A 16,158-nucleotide genomic window follows, 5' to 3' on the forward strand; every position below is an offset into this window, starting at 1 on the left:
GCATATTCAGTGGGTACAGCGCATTACTTACCTTCACTACTGGTTGACAGTACCTCTGTGCGTGATGTACTGCATTCAACTGCATGACGCTAGCTATTCAGCATGGGATATATGAATCCTTCCGCTTCCGGTCTGCTTTCATGTGCTTGAACAATCTTTCCACTGCTGCGCCTACACTCCTTAGATTACCAAGAAATTCATTCCTTCGTTCATTCTTTTCCATTCTTTGGATCTCGTCACAATGCTTGCACTTCTTATCTTACTACCCTTCTTGGGTCTCCTCAGCCTAGCTAGCGCAGCGCCAGCGATCGCTTTCTCGCCTCACCACCATCACTCTCATCATGAAGTGCGAGCCGCTCTATCTTCTCCTGAATCCAATGTCACATTGGAACCTGCTATCGAGCAGCTTGAGCGCCGAGCCGTCCCCAAAAAGCGTGGTCTCGCCTACAACAACCCTGCCCTGACCAAGCTCTTCACGGGCGCCAATTCGAAAATCTCCTGGATGTGGAATTGGGACTCAGCAAAATACAACGGCGTCAATTCAAACCTTGTCTACTGCCCTATTCTCCAATCCAACGCAGCCTCCGACACCTCTAAATGGAACGCCAACTTCGCGACCGCCTGGGCCGCAGGGTCCCGCCACGCCTTCTCCTTCAACGAACCCGACCAATGCGGCGGTGGAGGTTCTTGCATTCAGAACGTCGCAACAGCCGTTGCCGCACATAAACAATGGGTCCAGCCGCTCGCTGCTAAGTACGGGAACGGCATCCGCATCGGCGCGCCGAGCGTGACGAATGGCGTGAAAGACGCGACCACGGGGTCCGTCATGGGCCTCCCGTGGCTCCAGCAATTCATCGCGCAGTGCACCGGCTGCCGTCTAGATTTCATCGTCGTGCACTGGTACGACTCAGCCACCAACATCGCCTACTTCAAGCAGCACTTGAATGACGCATATGCTGCTGGAGGCGGCCGACCGGTCTACGTCACCGAATTCGCTCCCACGTCCGGCACGGATGCGCAGATACAGCAATTCTTGAAGGATGCAATGGCCTTCATGGACTCGACGAGCTGGGTCCAGTGGTACTCGTACTTCATGACCGCGGAAGGGAACCTGGTCAACGACGCTGGCAATGGGCTGTCGACGCTAGGGCAGATTTACAACACATATTGATTTTGAGGGTTTAGAATACTTAGGGGAGGAGGTTTGGTGCTATCCTTCGGTCTTAATTGATCCCTTCACTTCTTCCATTCGCTTATACCCACCTTTTACACACACTTTGGGTCCGGGTCACCCACATTCTTACTTTCGCTTATGCCTAACATTCACACCTATATTCTTGTATATACTTCATTTCACTTCGATGGCGGAATACATCTTACCGCATAGACTAGGAGCCACTGGCTTTCACCATGGAATCAAACAAATTTTGGTACCACTATTGGTCACGTGCATATCCTTGCTTCCCATATTACATCCACAACGGAATCTTCATTCTGCGGTTCACAGACTTTCAGCAGAGCTTTTGCCTGGTCCCAGGATCCGCCCGTTTGAAGACGTCGAGCCACAACGCCTGATTGTAGAAGTGATCAGAAATACGACGGGTGCGCTTGTAATCCTATCAAATGACGGAAACGTCAAAAAAAAAATGAGATACAGGTAGTCAAACGACTCTCACAACCAAGTGCGTTTGTCCAGCTTTCTCGGGAAAACATATCAAGCCAACCCAAACAGCAAGCACAACAAGCCTACCCAACTGATTGCCGTAATAAGCACCGGCGAGCCTCACACCTCCGCAGCGTGATTCTCAACCATAATCACAGCCTCCTTCTCACTAACAGACACCGGCAGGTCTAAATCTCCCTTCACTAATCCCTTCCCATCTTGCGCTAGATGCACGACCACGACGTCCCCGAACAGATCCCCCATCTCCTCCATACTGCGCCCCTTGCTCTCGGGTAGATAGAAGTAGATCACAATCGTACTAACCACATTACACCCAATCCAGACGAGATAGAACTTCCATCCAATATTCTTAAATGCCACCGCCGCCGGCGTCGTATACGTAATCGCGCCCACAAAGTAGGCCGCGAACGCGAGCGCGATGCCCTTGGGTCTGATCGCCGTGGGCCAGATCTCGGCCGCATACACGAACGACGGCGGGTCGATGAAGATGTCGTAGACGACGATGTAGAAGAAGAGGAAGAAGACGGCGGCCGCGTTCCCAGCTTTGTTGTCAGACTTGGCGTACTGCCGAGTCAAGAGCGCTTCGGTCAGGAGCGCCAACGTGGTGAGCGGGAAGCCGATGAGGAAGAGGCGGCGACGGCCGACTTTGTCCATGATGAAGCTGGACAGGACGGTTACGGAGGTGCCGGTGCAGGTGTAAACGGCGTTGAGTAGGAGCGGCATTGAGCCTGTAAGCCCGAGGTTTTGGTACACGATAACGATGTAGTTGCCGATGCCGAGCACGCCGGTGGATTGGCCCGCGAAGAGGAGGAACATGACGAGGAGGCTGCGCTTGCGCCAGGCTGGGTTGCGGAACATCTCGAGGTAGGTGGTTTTGAATTGGCGCTCGTACTCGACTTGCTCGACGACTTGGAGGTACTCGGCGTGGGCGGCAAGGTCGGCGGCGTCGGTGGAGTCGTGGTGGAGGCGTTGGGTTATGGTCCATGCTTCATCTTTGCGGTGCTCGTAGACGAGCCAGCGGGGAGATTCCAGAATGAAGAAGACGCCGGCGCAAATGATGGAGGGAGTAAAGCAGGCCAGCGCGAGGGGTGTACGCCACTGGACTGTTTCGTCCTTGGCGTAATAGGTTGCGAAGCCGATCCAGGCGCAGACGCTGTAACCAATGCCAATACCGATCGTGCTTGGAGATTAGTCAGTCTATGTCTCGTCTATAAGGACGTGTGGTGCACTTACAACATGCCCAGAAGGATACCTCGTGACTTGGGTGGGCTCACTTCAGACACGTAAAGAGGGGTCAGGCAGATGACCTGCCCTAGTTCGAGTCCTTGAATGAAACGGCATATAATGATCATGGGAATACTGACGCTTCCAGCCGTGAGGGCTCCACCGATGACGCAAAGAAGTGATGCGAGGAAGAGACTCCATTTGCGACCCAGCCAGTTCGAGGTCCATCCTTGGGATACGGCGCCGACAGCTGCCCCGAACGCGAAAAGGGAGTTGATTGCGCCTAGGATTGAGGCAGTATACGAAGAGGTAGCTATGAAGCGAGTTAGTATATTCGGGATAGATCATGACTTGATGTTTAGGATGAAGACACCAGAGTGGAAAAGAACGAGGAGCCTTACGATCGAGATCAAAGTACACATAAAAACCAGGCCGGCCAATGCTAGTAACGAAGACTGCAAACGAGAAGCCGTAGGTCCAACTACCGAGACAGCAGAAGGCGACTATCCAGATGCTATACGCAGTAAGTCTCGCCATGGTGGTGACTTCTGTGCCCTTTGTGATGACGACCGCAAGGGCTGATGAAGAGAGAAGATACTATGGGACTTAATGCAGAAGAAAGCACTTTAAAAAAATATGCACAGGAGCGGGGATGGTTGAGTTTATACCCTGTGCATCCCCCAAGGGTTATAGGTCTCCGGCCACTTTCAGCCATCTCCTGTTTACGCGTGCTAGCTTTTCACCTTGACAGTTCCAGGGAAGGCGTGGGGAAAGTGTGGAGAAGCTGGGGCAGTAGGTGCGGGAAAACTTGGCCTCGGTCCAGCATTGCCAGGAGGGCTTGCATGCGTAAGTGCGCTAGATCAAGAGCCTACAACGCATAGCGTCTCAATAATGAGTCTTCATAGAGAATTACTGTCTCGGGGTGACTGCGGATGTTATATACGCGGTCGATCTCCCGGAACCTTCTGCCGGGCTTTGTCATTATTACGTGATATCTGTCTGGCCAATGTATCAACATTATGTAGCCTGTGGAGCTCACAGGCTAGATCGACGGCAGGTAGATTGCTGGGGAGGATGTAGCTCTGCATGGTTCCTGGCCCGGAGGAACGGAGAGATCAAGATTTGACGTTGCTGTTTGGTAGAATACTCGTCACATGACCAATCTTCGACGACGAGATGCTGAGACGTACGGAAAGCCGAGAATCATAGAGTCAGAGGCGTCACGAGCATGCGTTCTGATTTCGTCACGGGAGTATATCCCGATGAGCCTGGGTAAGCTCTGAACGAGAAGCTTTCATTTCCAATTCTGCGTACAGCAAGACTCCCGAATACCCCTTGCAAACGAGTGAAGTCCCACGAAAAGACACATAAACAACTGAAGTACAGTAATGAGTGTTGCTGATGAGATACTATGCGCCAGTATGAAGGTCGAACCAATGCTCTACAGCATCTCCCGCCCCTTCGCCTCGTCCTCGCTCTCCTCAATCTTGGACAGCGGCCTGCCCCAATACCCGCCCAAGCTATACCCAGCGCGCATAGCTCTCGGACTAACAGCAATGCCTGCGGCTCCATACGTTACGGTGCCCTGCAGCTCGCTAGCTTCATCCGGCTGGCCCCAGGCATCAGTCTGCTCGACAGACTCATGCCAATCCTCTTTGTTAGCCTCGGATGAGGCGTATATGGAGGGTTTTGAAGAAGACGTAGAGGAAATGGATGAACTGGAGGAACTAGAACCAGTACGGGAGCGTTGTTTAGGAGATATAGATACACGACCCTCGCCACGGGCGAGGGTATCATAGACTGACTGGGGGACGGTGGGGTAGGTGAGCATGGTTTCAATGGTGGGCAGGGGCATGTAGCGAAGAGTTGGGTGAAGGTGGGGAGTTTGAGGTTGAACTGGAAGCGGTTGGGTTGGGTGAAGGATGGTCGGAGTAGAGTCTGTGGAGCCAGTGGTCAGTGATGTCATGTAATGTTGCGTTACAGGTAAGATTCCGTCTGGAGGATAGATTGGGTGTAGGAACAATTTTGATCCAATTTACATGCATATATGAGACTTATGAGAAGAACGAAAGGACGAAGATATTGTTATAATGGGAACAGAAAGTTAGAGACAAAAATTGTAGACTAACCTCCATCGGAACTCTCAACTCCAATGACCAAAATCTCATCTCCAAGGTCATCGACATGCGTCACTCTCTGGTCTCGCTTCTGCGTCTCTTCTTGCCTCGAAGGGGCCCTCTGGTGGCGAGAGGAGCTTGGCGCCATGGTAGATGCTCTAGGGCTTCAACAGACGACCTCTTCTTGACTAGAGAGCAGTTATTGAGAGCGTTGCAAGCTGCTTGCCGAGTACGTTGGGTCTCAGCTGGACCGGCCGAGCTATGCAAGGAGGATGCAAATGTGATATTTGTAAGAAGCAAAAGGAAGAGAAGAAGTGAGGTAAATAGAGTATGCGAGGGCGGCATGGAAGATATGGGAGGCATGGGCAGAATTGAGCAGGCCCGGCCTTAAAGACAGATTGGAAGGCTTGGACGACGAACGAGAATAGTGGCAAAGCTGTGCCGGATGCTTGCCGAAGGAGCGAGATTGAACTGGAAGTGGATGGCAAACAGGAGTTGAGTCAGATGGGAACCGTACATCTGTCTTATATCAATACTGGACTAATCATGAGGTCATCCTCCGAGTACACCTCGAGGCGCAGACAGCTCGTAAGGGTCCAGGCCTAGCGGCCAGGACCAGTGAGGCTAGATTTCCCATGGGATGAAGTTGGGGACGGCCGTAAGGGGATAGTGTTTGGCCTCGGCTTGCGAGCGAGGGCCGCATTTGTATCGCAAGGGTGTGATTATGTAGCTCTGTGGAGGAGTTGACTCCTCAGTGCAGCCTCGTTAGTCAGAGGTATAGCGCGAGACATTTAGTAGCAGAACTGTTCCTTCAGCGTTGGTACGCGTTCCTTGTGCCGACCAGGAAATGGCAGATGCTCGTCGCCGCAAAGCTTGGCGGTTGGTTCTGTGAGTAACGTAGGTGATGGGGTTATTACGCACGAGGTAGTTATTACGCTTCCGAACATTAAAAAAAAGCTTGGCGGGTGCACAGATTCGGAATACGTGTGAAGCTTAGACCAACGTAATAACTACCTCGTGCGTAATAACCCCATCACCTACGTTACAGTAATTCGCTTACCTAGGCGCTATTCTGATCACGAAGGATATTTCAAGGTCATCTTAGTTACCGAGAGGCAGTGGGGCATTAGAGAAATCTCGACTGCTTCCGACATCTATCGAACATACATGAGCGAAGTTCTTTGATCTCTTCAGACCCATGTGTTTTCATTTCAAATCATTCTAAAACGCCCTTGTGCGCGGATAGGACTCACGCCGCAATTTGCAACCGCGAGGTCCACTTGACGTCAAATTAACTAAGATCTTTTCAGAGGCCGGCAGTCGCGAGGGTAGGATGTTGAAACAGCCTATGGAAGCGGCGTATAGTGGCGCTGCTCGATCGGCATCATGAGCTTCGGATGCAGCTGCCATGAAACCAAGAGGCTGGGAAAGCGCCTCTCGAGTACGGTACGAGCCGTAGCGAACGGGGCGTGATAAAAGGACGCCTAGTCGCCTGAGGAACTCTGTCATGAGATAAAATTAGAAACGGCCACAGGGTGGCACCGCGTATAGCTAGGATAATGCTTTTGGACATAATTAAAGAAAGCTTTAAGAAGTGCATAACATGGAAATCGTCGATGAGAGAATAATGGTATGGTATGTAGGACTTGGCTGACTGAAAATCTCACGAAACCTTAATTTCCAGAGAGTGCGCATGAAGAAGACGGATAGACAGCCTCGAGGTAGTCGTTCGCGGGAAGCGGCTGTGCAGGAACCCGCGATCGTGCCTTGCAGACGCCGCAGACGCTGCAATCAATGAACATGTGGTCATAGGGCTTTCCGCAACGTGTCTATTCGAAGAACGGATTCTAGCGCAGGAGGCGGAGGCGGCGAGTGAAGGAGTGGCAGAGCAGCTTAGCGAAGTGCAGAGGGAGTTGGAGACGGCGAAGTGAGACATCCTCCGCGAAGCCGCTATATTGGTCGGGTTGGCGCATCGTGTTTAAAATTCATTGCGCCCTCAATTAGACTGCCAGAGGATCCTTCGATGATTTGAAGCGTCTGAAAACATGTGACTGTCTCATGGGCGCGAATCAAGCTGGACTTCGATTACTTTTTTTGGGTCAAGATACGAAATTCGAAACGGCTTGATTTAGGTTAATTTTCAATTGGGGTCAAAGTTGAACTTACCACTACCTGGGACCCTTCAATGCTTTGAGCAGCATGCCCAGAGTTGACTTGATTGCGGCCGCACATCGGGCTTGTTTTAATACACTTTTGGAACCTACTTGCAAGTACCGGGGGTACTTCGACGGATTAGCATGACACTGGTCCACAACGAAACTTCATCCTTGAGCTGATTGACGACTCGTTGTGTGCATTGCTTGCCACTGCCGAGGGCCCTTCACTGTATTGTTAAATTTGAACGAGCCAAGCAAGCTCGTGGCTGGTTGTATTCACTACGTCGGTTTCTCGTGTCCGGTCTTCGTTCCCAGTTGCTATAGCGCCATGCCCGTTGAAGGCCCCTTGACGCTTGCAGATGCCGGTTTCTGATATATGCTAGCCCTTCTATACTAGAGGTAGGATATCCCAATACCCAACTCGCTCATGCTCATGTTGAAGAAGCCGCGAAAGCAGTTGAATGCGCTGTAATGTCGATGTTTGTGTCAAACCAAATTTCAACTACGCCTATCCTAGAACAGTCCGTCAATCTCGCCAGACTCTGTATCTAAATCCACATTCAGGTAGCCCGGTGCAGTAGGCAGACCAGGAATCGTCTGAATGTCAGCTGCAAGTGCATACAAATAGCCCGCACCAGCCGCCATTCGGACGTCGCGGATAGGTACAGTGAATCCAGTGGGCGCACCCTTGAGAGTCGGGTCGTGCGATAGCGAGTACTGCGTCTTTGCGATGCATATGGGGAGGTTGCTGAGGCCTTGCTTGGCGTAGGTGTCGACTTTCTTCTGCGCAAGCTCTGAGAACTCGACTTTTTCAGCGCCATACATGAGCTTTCCGATTTTCTCGATCCGCTCTTGCACAGTACCGTCGAGATCGTAGAGCAATTTGAAGTCTTTCGGCTTGGAGGATGCAGCGATGACTCCCTTGGCGAGGTCGATGGCTCCTTTACCACCTTCTGCCCAGTGGTTTGCGGGGATGGCGTCTTCAGCGCCAGCTGCGATAGCTTCTTCCTTAATAACAGCGATTTCGGCTTCTGTGTCGGTGGAGAAGCGATTTATAGCTACGACAACAGGAATTCCAAACTGCCTGGCATTTTCAATGTGCTTCTTGAGATTTACACAGCCCTTGCGGAGAAGATCGATGTTCTCGGTGCGGTAAACTTCTTGGGGTTGGGCTCCGGGAGCGATGTCCGGTCCTCCGCCATGGACCTTGAGGGCACGGACTGTCGCGACAATGACAACGGTGTCGGGAACAAGGCCAGAGGATCGGCACTTGATGTTGAAGAAACGCTCACCACCCATGGTGAAATCGAAGCCTGCCTCGGTCACAACGAAGCCGGTCTTCTCTTCGTGGTTCTCGTCGGGCTCTGTTCCGGCAAGCTTGAGGGCGAGCTTGTCTGCTAGTACTGATGACGCTCCGATGCTAATGTTTGCGAAGGGACCTGCGTGCACAAACACAGGCGTCCCCTCCAGTGTCTGCATGAGGTTAGGCTTGATGGCATCCTTCATCAAAGCCGCGAGTGCGCCACCAGCACCAATGTCGTCGCAAGTCACGGGATCGCCGCTTCGAGAGCTTGCGACGACCATGCGGCCAAGCCGTTCTCGCATATCGGCCAACGAGTTGCTGAGGGCCAACACGGCCATACACTCACTGGCCACAGAAATGTCGAACCCGGTTTCTCGGGCCTGGCCCTTCTCTGTCGACGCTTGGCCGATTGTGATTCCCCTCAGATGTCTATCGTTTACGTCTAGAACGCGTCTCCAAGTGATGGTATCTGGGTCGATGTCTAATCTTGCAAATCTATGGATCTCATCTTCGCTGAGGCTATTCGGGTCTGTCTTCTCTATGCCGAGTTTCTTCAGTCTTCGGAACATTACGTTGGCAAACTGTCTCTTTCCCTTCTTAGTAGGAACCAATCTCTTGTATAACGCAGCATCTTTCTGTGTGTTCTCGTGGAACATTCTTGTTTCGATGGCAGCCGCTAGCAAATTGTTCGCGGCAGTGATTGCATGGATGTCGCCAGTCAAATGGAGGTTGAACTCGTCCATGGGGATGACTTGACTGTATCCTCCCCCTGCCGCTCCTCCCTTGATACCGAACGTCGGACCTTGACTGGGTTGTCGCACGTTTGCGAACGCCAATCGATCCAGATGAGCGGATAGAGCTTGTGTAAGACCAACGGTGGTTGTCGATTTGCCCTCGCCCAGAGGTGTTGGGGTGATGCCCGCGATTAGGATGTAGCGCCCATTTTGCCGGTGCTCCAGCCTCTTCAAAAGAGACAGGTCCACCTTGGCTTTGTACGCACCGTACGGTTCTAACTCGTGATTCAGAACACCTATTTCATGCGCAACGTTGGTGATGTATTTGGGATGTTGAGCTCGGGAGATTGCAATGTCTGAGGGGACCGGGTCGAGAAGCTTGAGTGGCAACGGAGTGACGTGGCGCTGCTTCTGTCGCTCGAAGTATGCATCTGCCGAGCTGACAACGTTTTGGAGAAGCATTGCTACTGTCATTGGGCCGACTCCTCCGGGAACTGGAGTGATTTGCGAGGCGACCTCGACAGCGGACTGGTAGTCCACGTCTCCGACGCAGCGCTGGCCGGACTTTTTTGAGGGGTCTTTGATGTAGTTCGTGCCAACGTCAATGACCACCGCTCCAGGCTTGAGCCAATCTCCCTTAACAAGTTCTGGTTGTCCGATAGCAGCGACCACGATGTCCGCCTGCTTGACCACCTGCTGCAGATTTTGGGTCCGGGAATGGCACACCGTGACTGTGGCGTCCGCATTCTTCAGCAGATAGCTGACCGGGCTGCCAACAATATCGCTTCTTCCAAGCACCACGGCGCTCTTGCCCTTGACGTCAACTCCGCTCGCTTCTAGCAGCACCATAACACCTTTCGGTGTGCATGGTGTGAACAGTGGGTGGCCACCGCGCTTTGCGAGTTCTCCAATATTGGCAATGCCGAATCCATCCACATCCTTCTCGTCGGCAACAGCTGAGGTAACGGCGTGTTCGGAGATGTGTTTTGGGAGAGGAAGCTGGACGAGGATTCCGTGTATAGTGGGGTCGTTGTTGAACTCGGTGAGCTGCTGGAGGAGCTCCGCCTCGCTGGTGTCTTCGGGGAAGGAGGCGAGCTTGCATTCGATGTTGGCCTAGAATCTTGCGATCAGTATGGCAGTTTTTCGGGGTTCGGGTGTGGAGCGAACCTCTTCAGCGGCCTTCAGCTTCATTTTCACATAAGTGCCTGTGGGAGTTAATGGTGGCCTCATCGTACTACACTTTGCTGCAGCACTCACTGGAATCCTCTCTGGTCCCGACTGATTCGAATACGTTAGCAAATAGTTCAGCCTCATAGAAGGCACAAAAGACAAACCTTGCACGATCCTCAGCGACGGCTTGTACCTGGGATTGGTCTCCTGGCGCTTCTGGATCTCAGCGCCCAGGCGCGTCCGGATGCTCTGCGCAATGGCCTTGCCATCGATCTTGGTGGCCGTCATGCTGGGCAGCGTGCTGGAGAATTGTCGTACGCGGGCGCAGTGGGCGGCGGAGGGAGGGATGGGCGATGACGGCGTCTCACGGCGGAGCGGCGTTGAAGAGAAAGTGCATACCCGCGGCCTGGCCCCTCGCGAGTGAAGGGCAAGGGACCTGCAGACCAGCATCCTCATCGTGGTGGACAATTGAACTGAACGGTCGGACGACGTATGCTGAGACCTGCCATTGTTTTATTCTCTGTGAGTCAAGCTTGTACCGTGGACGCGTCTTTCCAGCCCTAAATCTGCTTTTGGTCATGTCAACGCCGGCAAATTTTCCCTAAAGTGCCGCCGCCAGCGATTTCCGCTTTTTGCGGCTTGTCCATGCTATTAGTATTGTTGTCAGGCACGGGAACCGAGCAGCATCTGCATTGTTCCCTCTGGTCATAGCACTTTCCCTGCACTCTTTGTCTCTGCTCTCTCCAATTTTCTGTATTTAGACCAATCAAGAGGCCAGGAGGCTGATGACCTACGGCTCCGCTGCTTCGCTATTTGACGACAATGCATGACTCGGTCCACTGTCTGAAAGTGCCACAGTGCCTCATATCTGCAGATTTACCAGAGTCGCTTAGTATTGATCAGGTAGTTGAGGCTGAGACCTGTGCTGTCTCATCCTTATTCTAGTTATTAAATTGACGGTTTCTCTCGATGACACTTTCGATCTTCATCTACCTACCGAAGAAGGCCCTTAGTGGTGACCCCATACCGCCTATAGATGGCTACGCTTGAAACTTTTACACCGAACTTGCTCGCACCGTGAGAATTACAGCGTGGCGGAGGAGGCTGTTCAAAACGGCGGAAGGGAGTCTCGGTATTTGTCCAGAGCACGTCAAGAGCGGCGACTTGATCACGCTTATATGGAGTAGCGGGACGCAAATCATGCTTCACCCAGTCGGAAATGGGAGGTTCGAATTCGTTGGTGACGCGTACGTGGATGGTACTATGGACTGCGAGGCACTGGCAGATGCATCGCCTGAAGAGGTTTCCGAGATCGGTTGATAATTCCGTTTTTTGAAGAACGTTTCCAGTGCACGTTCTCACAGCTATGACACCCCTCCCATCCGTCATCTCCATCATCAAGGATATAAAGAATAACTACCTACATCCATAGGCGCAATATCGATGTCCCAAAATCAAGACTCAACACCTCACGTCTAAATGACGCCTTTTACGTCGCGTCCAGATCTCTGGTAACGTGCCGGCTAACTCCAGATATAATCAGCAACAATGCGAGAAGACAAATGCGATTTGATACAGTCGCTAGTGAATGTGGCTTCACCACGACTAACCACTAAAAACAGATTGCCAAATATCCTTGGCACAGCATTACTATGTACGTTTGCACAACCTCGCAGAGGTCAAAATAGATCCAACTTCGTCTAGCTACTACCTGCTGTTACCCCGGTCCGCTTTCTGAGTTAAGCTGCCCAATCTTATTGGTTCACGTCTACGCCTTCTTATTGGTTCCTGCTTTCTAGGTGTATTATGTGTCATCTCTCTTCTATCTTATAAATTTCACACGTATGTCTCTCTTACCCTCTTACCCTCTTCCATCTCTTATAATATGGCTAATTCTACTGTTCTTTATGCCCTTGTTCCTACTAAAGGTCTTACTATTATCTCCTATCTACGGTTAATACCAAGACATGACCTAGAATATGTTTTTGGACATAGTAATTATAGTGGTGCACAAGACATACCAGTAGAAGATATACCAATATTGTTACCTCCGGAGTTACGGTATATCTCTTTTTTTTTCTTTTCTCTTATTCTGCTAATCTTTTTAGGTATATTATTGGGAATTACTACATTACCTGCCTACGCGTACGGCGGCTCCTCCGTCTCAATAATCTCTCTTGGTTTCATCTGGCTGACTTGGATGGCCTGGATACTACTAGTCTTTATTGGGCTAGTTCTGTTGAGGAGGATGTTGCAGATGATACTTTTGGATTCCAGTGGTGATATTGTCTAGGCGGACATTATGACAAATTTTAGTAACCCTGCGCTATCATCGCCGCTAGCCAGTGGCCCGTTTATACAAATAATCTTGTATAAGTGTTGTGCCCGCCCACCATTGCCATTGGCCAGCAAAACCACCGCCACCAATTCTCAGCCTTCCCACCTCTATCGGCCTCCTCGGTGGTGGAGTCTGTGCGCTGTCAGCCCTCTAGATTGCGCTGGAGGCTGCTCTCACCATCTCATCCCTCTGGCGCGATCGCCGTCGCAAATATTTAAACCCGCTGAGCTCCTTCTGCCTTCATTCCAGGAGCTCCCTCTGATGAGCGCCTTGCGGTACTACTGCGAATTTGTCGGTGCCTACTGGATATGCTGTCGCCATGACACAGCCTGCTTCACCTACCGCCGATGAACCGGTCAACTTGCTAGCTCTAGGTATGTGAAAGGGTATGCTCTAAACATGAGACTCGACTAACACCACCTAGATGGCGGAGGCATTCGTGGAGTGTTAGAGTTGCTGATTCTTGACGAGATCATGCGGCGCGTTCGATATGACCTGAACCTTGCTGAAATGCCACGACCCTGCGACTACTTCGACCTCATCGGAGGAACTAGTACAGGAGGGTGAGCGCTTCTTCCTTTCAGTTATATATCTGAATTAAGCGTACTCTATACTTATAAACGTCTAATTAGTCTCATCGCACTTATGCTTGGTCGATTACAAATGACGACGGACGAGGCTCTTCGAACTTACAACTCCCTGGCACGCGCCATATTTTCAAAGGACAATAAAAAATGGTCGGCCCAGGACGGCGTATTCAAAGCTACTACGCTTAAGGATAAGGTGCAAGAAGTCGTTTTAAAGAAGGGCCTAGGAGACCTTATGCTGGATCCACCCGTCCAGTCAAATAAGGGCAAAGCCTTTGTCTGTGCAGTACCCGCCAATAGTATGGCGCATCCACGACGATTCAGGACTTATCCCGTCAGAGCACTTGCAAGCGCAAACTGTCAAATCTAGGAAGCCGCTCGTGCCACTACCGCAGCCCCGACTTTTTTCAAGCGGATCGCCATTAGCGAGGAAGGCCAAGCCAAAGAGGAGTTCATTGATGGCGGACTCGGATGTAACAATCCGGCAAGTGAGGTGTTAGAGGAGGCAAGGGACATCTTTGGTAATGATAGGCTCGTACGCTGTCTTATTAGCATCCGAACTGGCTATCCAGGCACGATTGGCTTATCAAAGCCAGACTCGTTCCAAAAAGTCTTGCCCACGAAACTGGTCAACGTGCTCAAGAAGATTGCTACCGATTGCGAGAAGACAGCAAACGGTTTAAGCGCAAGGTTCAAAGACCTTGAAAATTTCTACTTCCGCTTCAACGTAGCTCATGGTGCCGAGGGTATCTCATTAGAAGAATGGGAGAAAATAGGAGTGTTGACAGAGCACACGAAGGCATACATGGCAGAGGTCTCAGTTTCAAAGGCAATAGATGAGATTGTGGATATACTATGCCACCCAAAGAACACTGGGGTCACCTTAGGAAGTACCTGTTAGTCGCTATATCTCCATTCTTGCATTAATTAGTCTGATAATCTTCTCAAGGCAGTGTCCCGCGTATTCCAAATGTGCCTCAACCGGTGCAGATGCGACCACAACCGATGCCTAGTTCAATATTTACCGGGCGCAAGAATATAATAGAGACTCTGGAAGCATTCTTCTCAGTCAGACTAAATGGCTCGGCTCCGAGAAGAGAATACCTCTTGTATGGATTAGGGGGAGCTGGAAAGACACAGATTGCGTTGCAATTTGCCAAGGAATGTCAAGAGAGGTTAGTCGCCGCCTACGATAGGGAATAGGGAATAATTAATAGCGAGCAGATTCGAGCGCATTTTTTGGATCGACGCAAGTAACAGACCCACGATCGAACAGAGTTACAAGGGCATTGCAGCCGAGAACAGCTTAGGCAGCTCTGGCAAAGGTAGCAAAGAGGCCGAGTTGGGCGGGGGAAACGACACCAAAGCAGTCCTCCAATGGTTGGCAAATTCAAATCAAGAATGGCTGATCTTGTTCGACAACTACGAGAGTACCAAAAACCTACATGATCTTATCCCTAGCAGCGACCGCGGGAACATCTTATACACCAGTAGAGATCCTGCTCTGGGCTTAACCCTTCCTCGGAACGCTGTTTGTGAAGTTCTCGAAATGGAAGGCGAGGATGCTACCACATTGCTTTTAAGAGCCGCCCAGCTTGAGAAAAGAGAAAAAGACGATGGAATACGCCAGCAGGCAAAGCACATTGTAGAAACACTTGGCTTTCTCCCTTTAGCGATCGACATAGCTGGAGCGTCTATCTGTATGGGCCGATGCCATCTTGACGACTACATCAATACATTTCACAAGCACCGGGAAGAAATGATGAAAGACTGCACATTCAGAGGAGCGTCAAAATATAACCAAGCCGTATATACAGCATGGGATATCTCGTATGACGCGTTAAAAGATTTTGCCAAAGGACGAGAAGGTGCGACAAGATGTCAAGACGCAAAAGCCGCACTACAACTCCTCAATCTGTTTGCATTTTTGCACAATGAAGGCATCATGGAAGAGTTATTCAAGCGCGCCGGGGAGAGTCAACGCCTAGGCAACAATCCTAAGGCCCGTTACACTTTTGATTACTCCGCCAAACTGTCGGAACTACTGATAGTTGATGTAGACGGAAGTTGGGACCCTTTCCTATTTCGAAAGGGGATTTCAATACTACTTTCATTTTCGCTAGTCACGAAAGATCAAAGCGGGCGATATTTTTCTATGCACGTTTTGGTCCATTCATGGGCTCGGGACCATATGCCCAGTTCTGCGCAACCGCATCAGCTATGCGCTGCGACAGCGTTATTATCGTCATCTATTAGCTCGAGATTTCTTACCGGAGATTATGCGTTCCGGCGACAACTGCTCCCGCATATAAGAGCATGTAAAAAATATAGCGCGGCGGGGGAGGAGACTAAGTCAGAAGATTTGGAGGATGCTAGCAATTTTTCATTAGTGTTCTACGAAGGAGGACATTGGCGGGAGGCAGAAGAGACTTTTGTGCTAGTGCAGAATATAAGAAAGAGGGAGCTTGGGGAGGAGCATCCTTCCACGCTGACCAGCATGGCTAACCTGGCGTTGACGTTTTGGAAACAAGGGCGGTGGAAGGAGGCCGAAGAGCTGAATGTGCAAGTGATGGAGACGAGAAAGAAGGTGCTTGGAGAGGAGCATCCCTCCACGCTGACCAGCATGGCCAACCTGGCGTCGACGTTTTGGAATCAAGGACGGTGGAAGGAGGCCGAAGAGCTGTTTGTGCAAGTAATGCAGACAAATTTAAGAATGCTTGGGGAGGAGCATTCAGACACGCTGACCAGCATGGCCAACTTGGCGTCGACGTACAGTAATCAAGGACGGTGGAAGAAGGCCGAAGAGCTGGAGGTGCGAGTGATGGAGACGAGAAAGAGGGTGCTT

The 16,158-nt window shown here is 51.1% G+C and overlaps 7 protein-coding genes across 7 annotated transcripts in view; 4 read left to right on the plus strand and 3 right to left on the minus strand.

The window, feature by feature from the left end:
• The first annotated feature begins 170 nt into the window (after positions 1-170).
• BDZ99DRAFT_457194 (uncharacterized protein) lies at positions 171-1,440 on the plus strand. The gene has a single exon (XM_033718630.1). It carries the CDS (start codon positions 242-244, stop codon positions 1,169-1,171), a length of 930 nt encoding a protein of 309 aa, XP_033584421.1. The 5' UTR covers positions 171-241; the 3' UTR covers positions 1,172-1,440.
• BDZ99DRAFT_16218 (uncharacterized protein) lies at positions 1,267-1,722 on the plus strand. Its single transcript, XM_033712874.1, has one exon. The coding sequence runs from the start codon at positions 1,362-1,364 to the stop codon at positions 1,659-1,661; it is 300 nt and encodes a 99-aa protein (XP_033584422.1). The 5' UTR covers positions 1,267-1,361; the 3' UTR covers positions 1,662-1,722.
• BDZ99DRAFT_493271 (general substrate transporter) lies at positions 1,391-3,445 on the minus strand (the record flags this gene model as incomplete). The annotated part of the gene is made up of 3 exons (XM_033723220.1): positions 1,391-2,864; positions 2,918-3,221; positions 3,310-3,445. 3 exons carry the CDS (start codon positions 3,443-3,445, stop codon positions 1,784-1,786), a joined length of 1,521 nt encoding a protein of 506 aa, XP_033584423.1. The 3' UTR covers positions 1,391-1,783.
• A 723-nt stretch (positions 3,446-4,168) lies between these two features.
• Positions 4,169-5,139, minus strand: BDZ99DRAFT_457197 (uncharacterized protein). The gene is made up of 2 exons (XM_033718631.1): positions 5,038-5,139; positions 4,169-4,846 (listed from the first exon to the last, which is right to left on the minus strand). The coding sequence occupies exon 2, from the start codon at positions 4,761-4,763 to the stop codon at positions 4,350-4,352; it is 414 nt and encodes a 137-aa protein (XP_033584424.1). The 5' UTR covers positions 4,764-4,846; positions 5,038-5,139; the 3' UTR covers positions 4,169-4,349.
• Positions 5,140-7,694: 2,555 nt separating this feature from the next.
• On the minus strand, positions 7,695-10,676 carry BDZ99DRAFT_374451 (putative C1 tetrahydrofolate synthase; the record flags this gene model as incomplete). Its single annotated transcript, XM_033714922.1, has 4 exons — positions 7,695-10,331; positions 10,386-10,423; positions 10,476-10,496; positions 10,553-10,676. 4 exons carry the CDS (start codon positions 10,674-10,676, stop codon positions 7,695-7,697), a joined length of 2,820 nt encoding a protein of 939 aa, XP_033584425.1.
• A 2,256-nt stretch (positions 10,677-12,932) lies between these two features.
• BDZ99DRAFT_493274 (FabD/lysophospholipase-like protein) lies at positions 12,933-15,628 on the plus strand (the record flags this gene model as incomplete). Its single annotated transcript, XM_033723221.1, has 6 exons — positions 12,933-13,096; positions 13,147-13,289; positions 13,359-13,590; positions 13,684-14,209; positions 14,263-14,488; positions 14,538-15,628. Coding segments are annotated over exons 1-6 (2,268 nt in total), but the record flags the coding sequence as incomplete, so codon positions are not given.
• Positions 15,629-15,729: 101 nt separating this feature from the next.
• BDZ99DRAFT_351545 (uncharacterized protein) overlaps positions 15,730-16,158 on the plus strand; it is a gene marked incomplete at both ends in the record, with an annotated part of 1,566 nt that continues 1,137 nt past the window's right edge. Inside the window, one exon of the mRNA XM_033714520.1 lies at positions 15,730-16,152. Within this exon, the coding sequence (XP_033584427.1) occupies positions 15,730-16,152 (423 nt within the window). The remainder of the gene's footprint in view (positions 16,153-16,158) is intronic.

Source organism: Mytilinidion resinicola (assembly GCF_010093595.1).
Source record: "Mytilinidion resinicola strain CBS 304.34 unplaced genomic scaffold BDZ99scaffold_1, whole genome shotgun sequence".
In the NCBI taxonomy this organism is placed as follows: domain Eukaryota; kingdom Fungi; phylum Ascomycota; class Dothideomycetes; order Mytilinidiales; family Mytilinidiaceae; genus Mytilinidion; species Mytilinidion resinicola.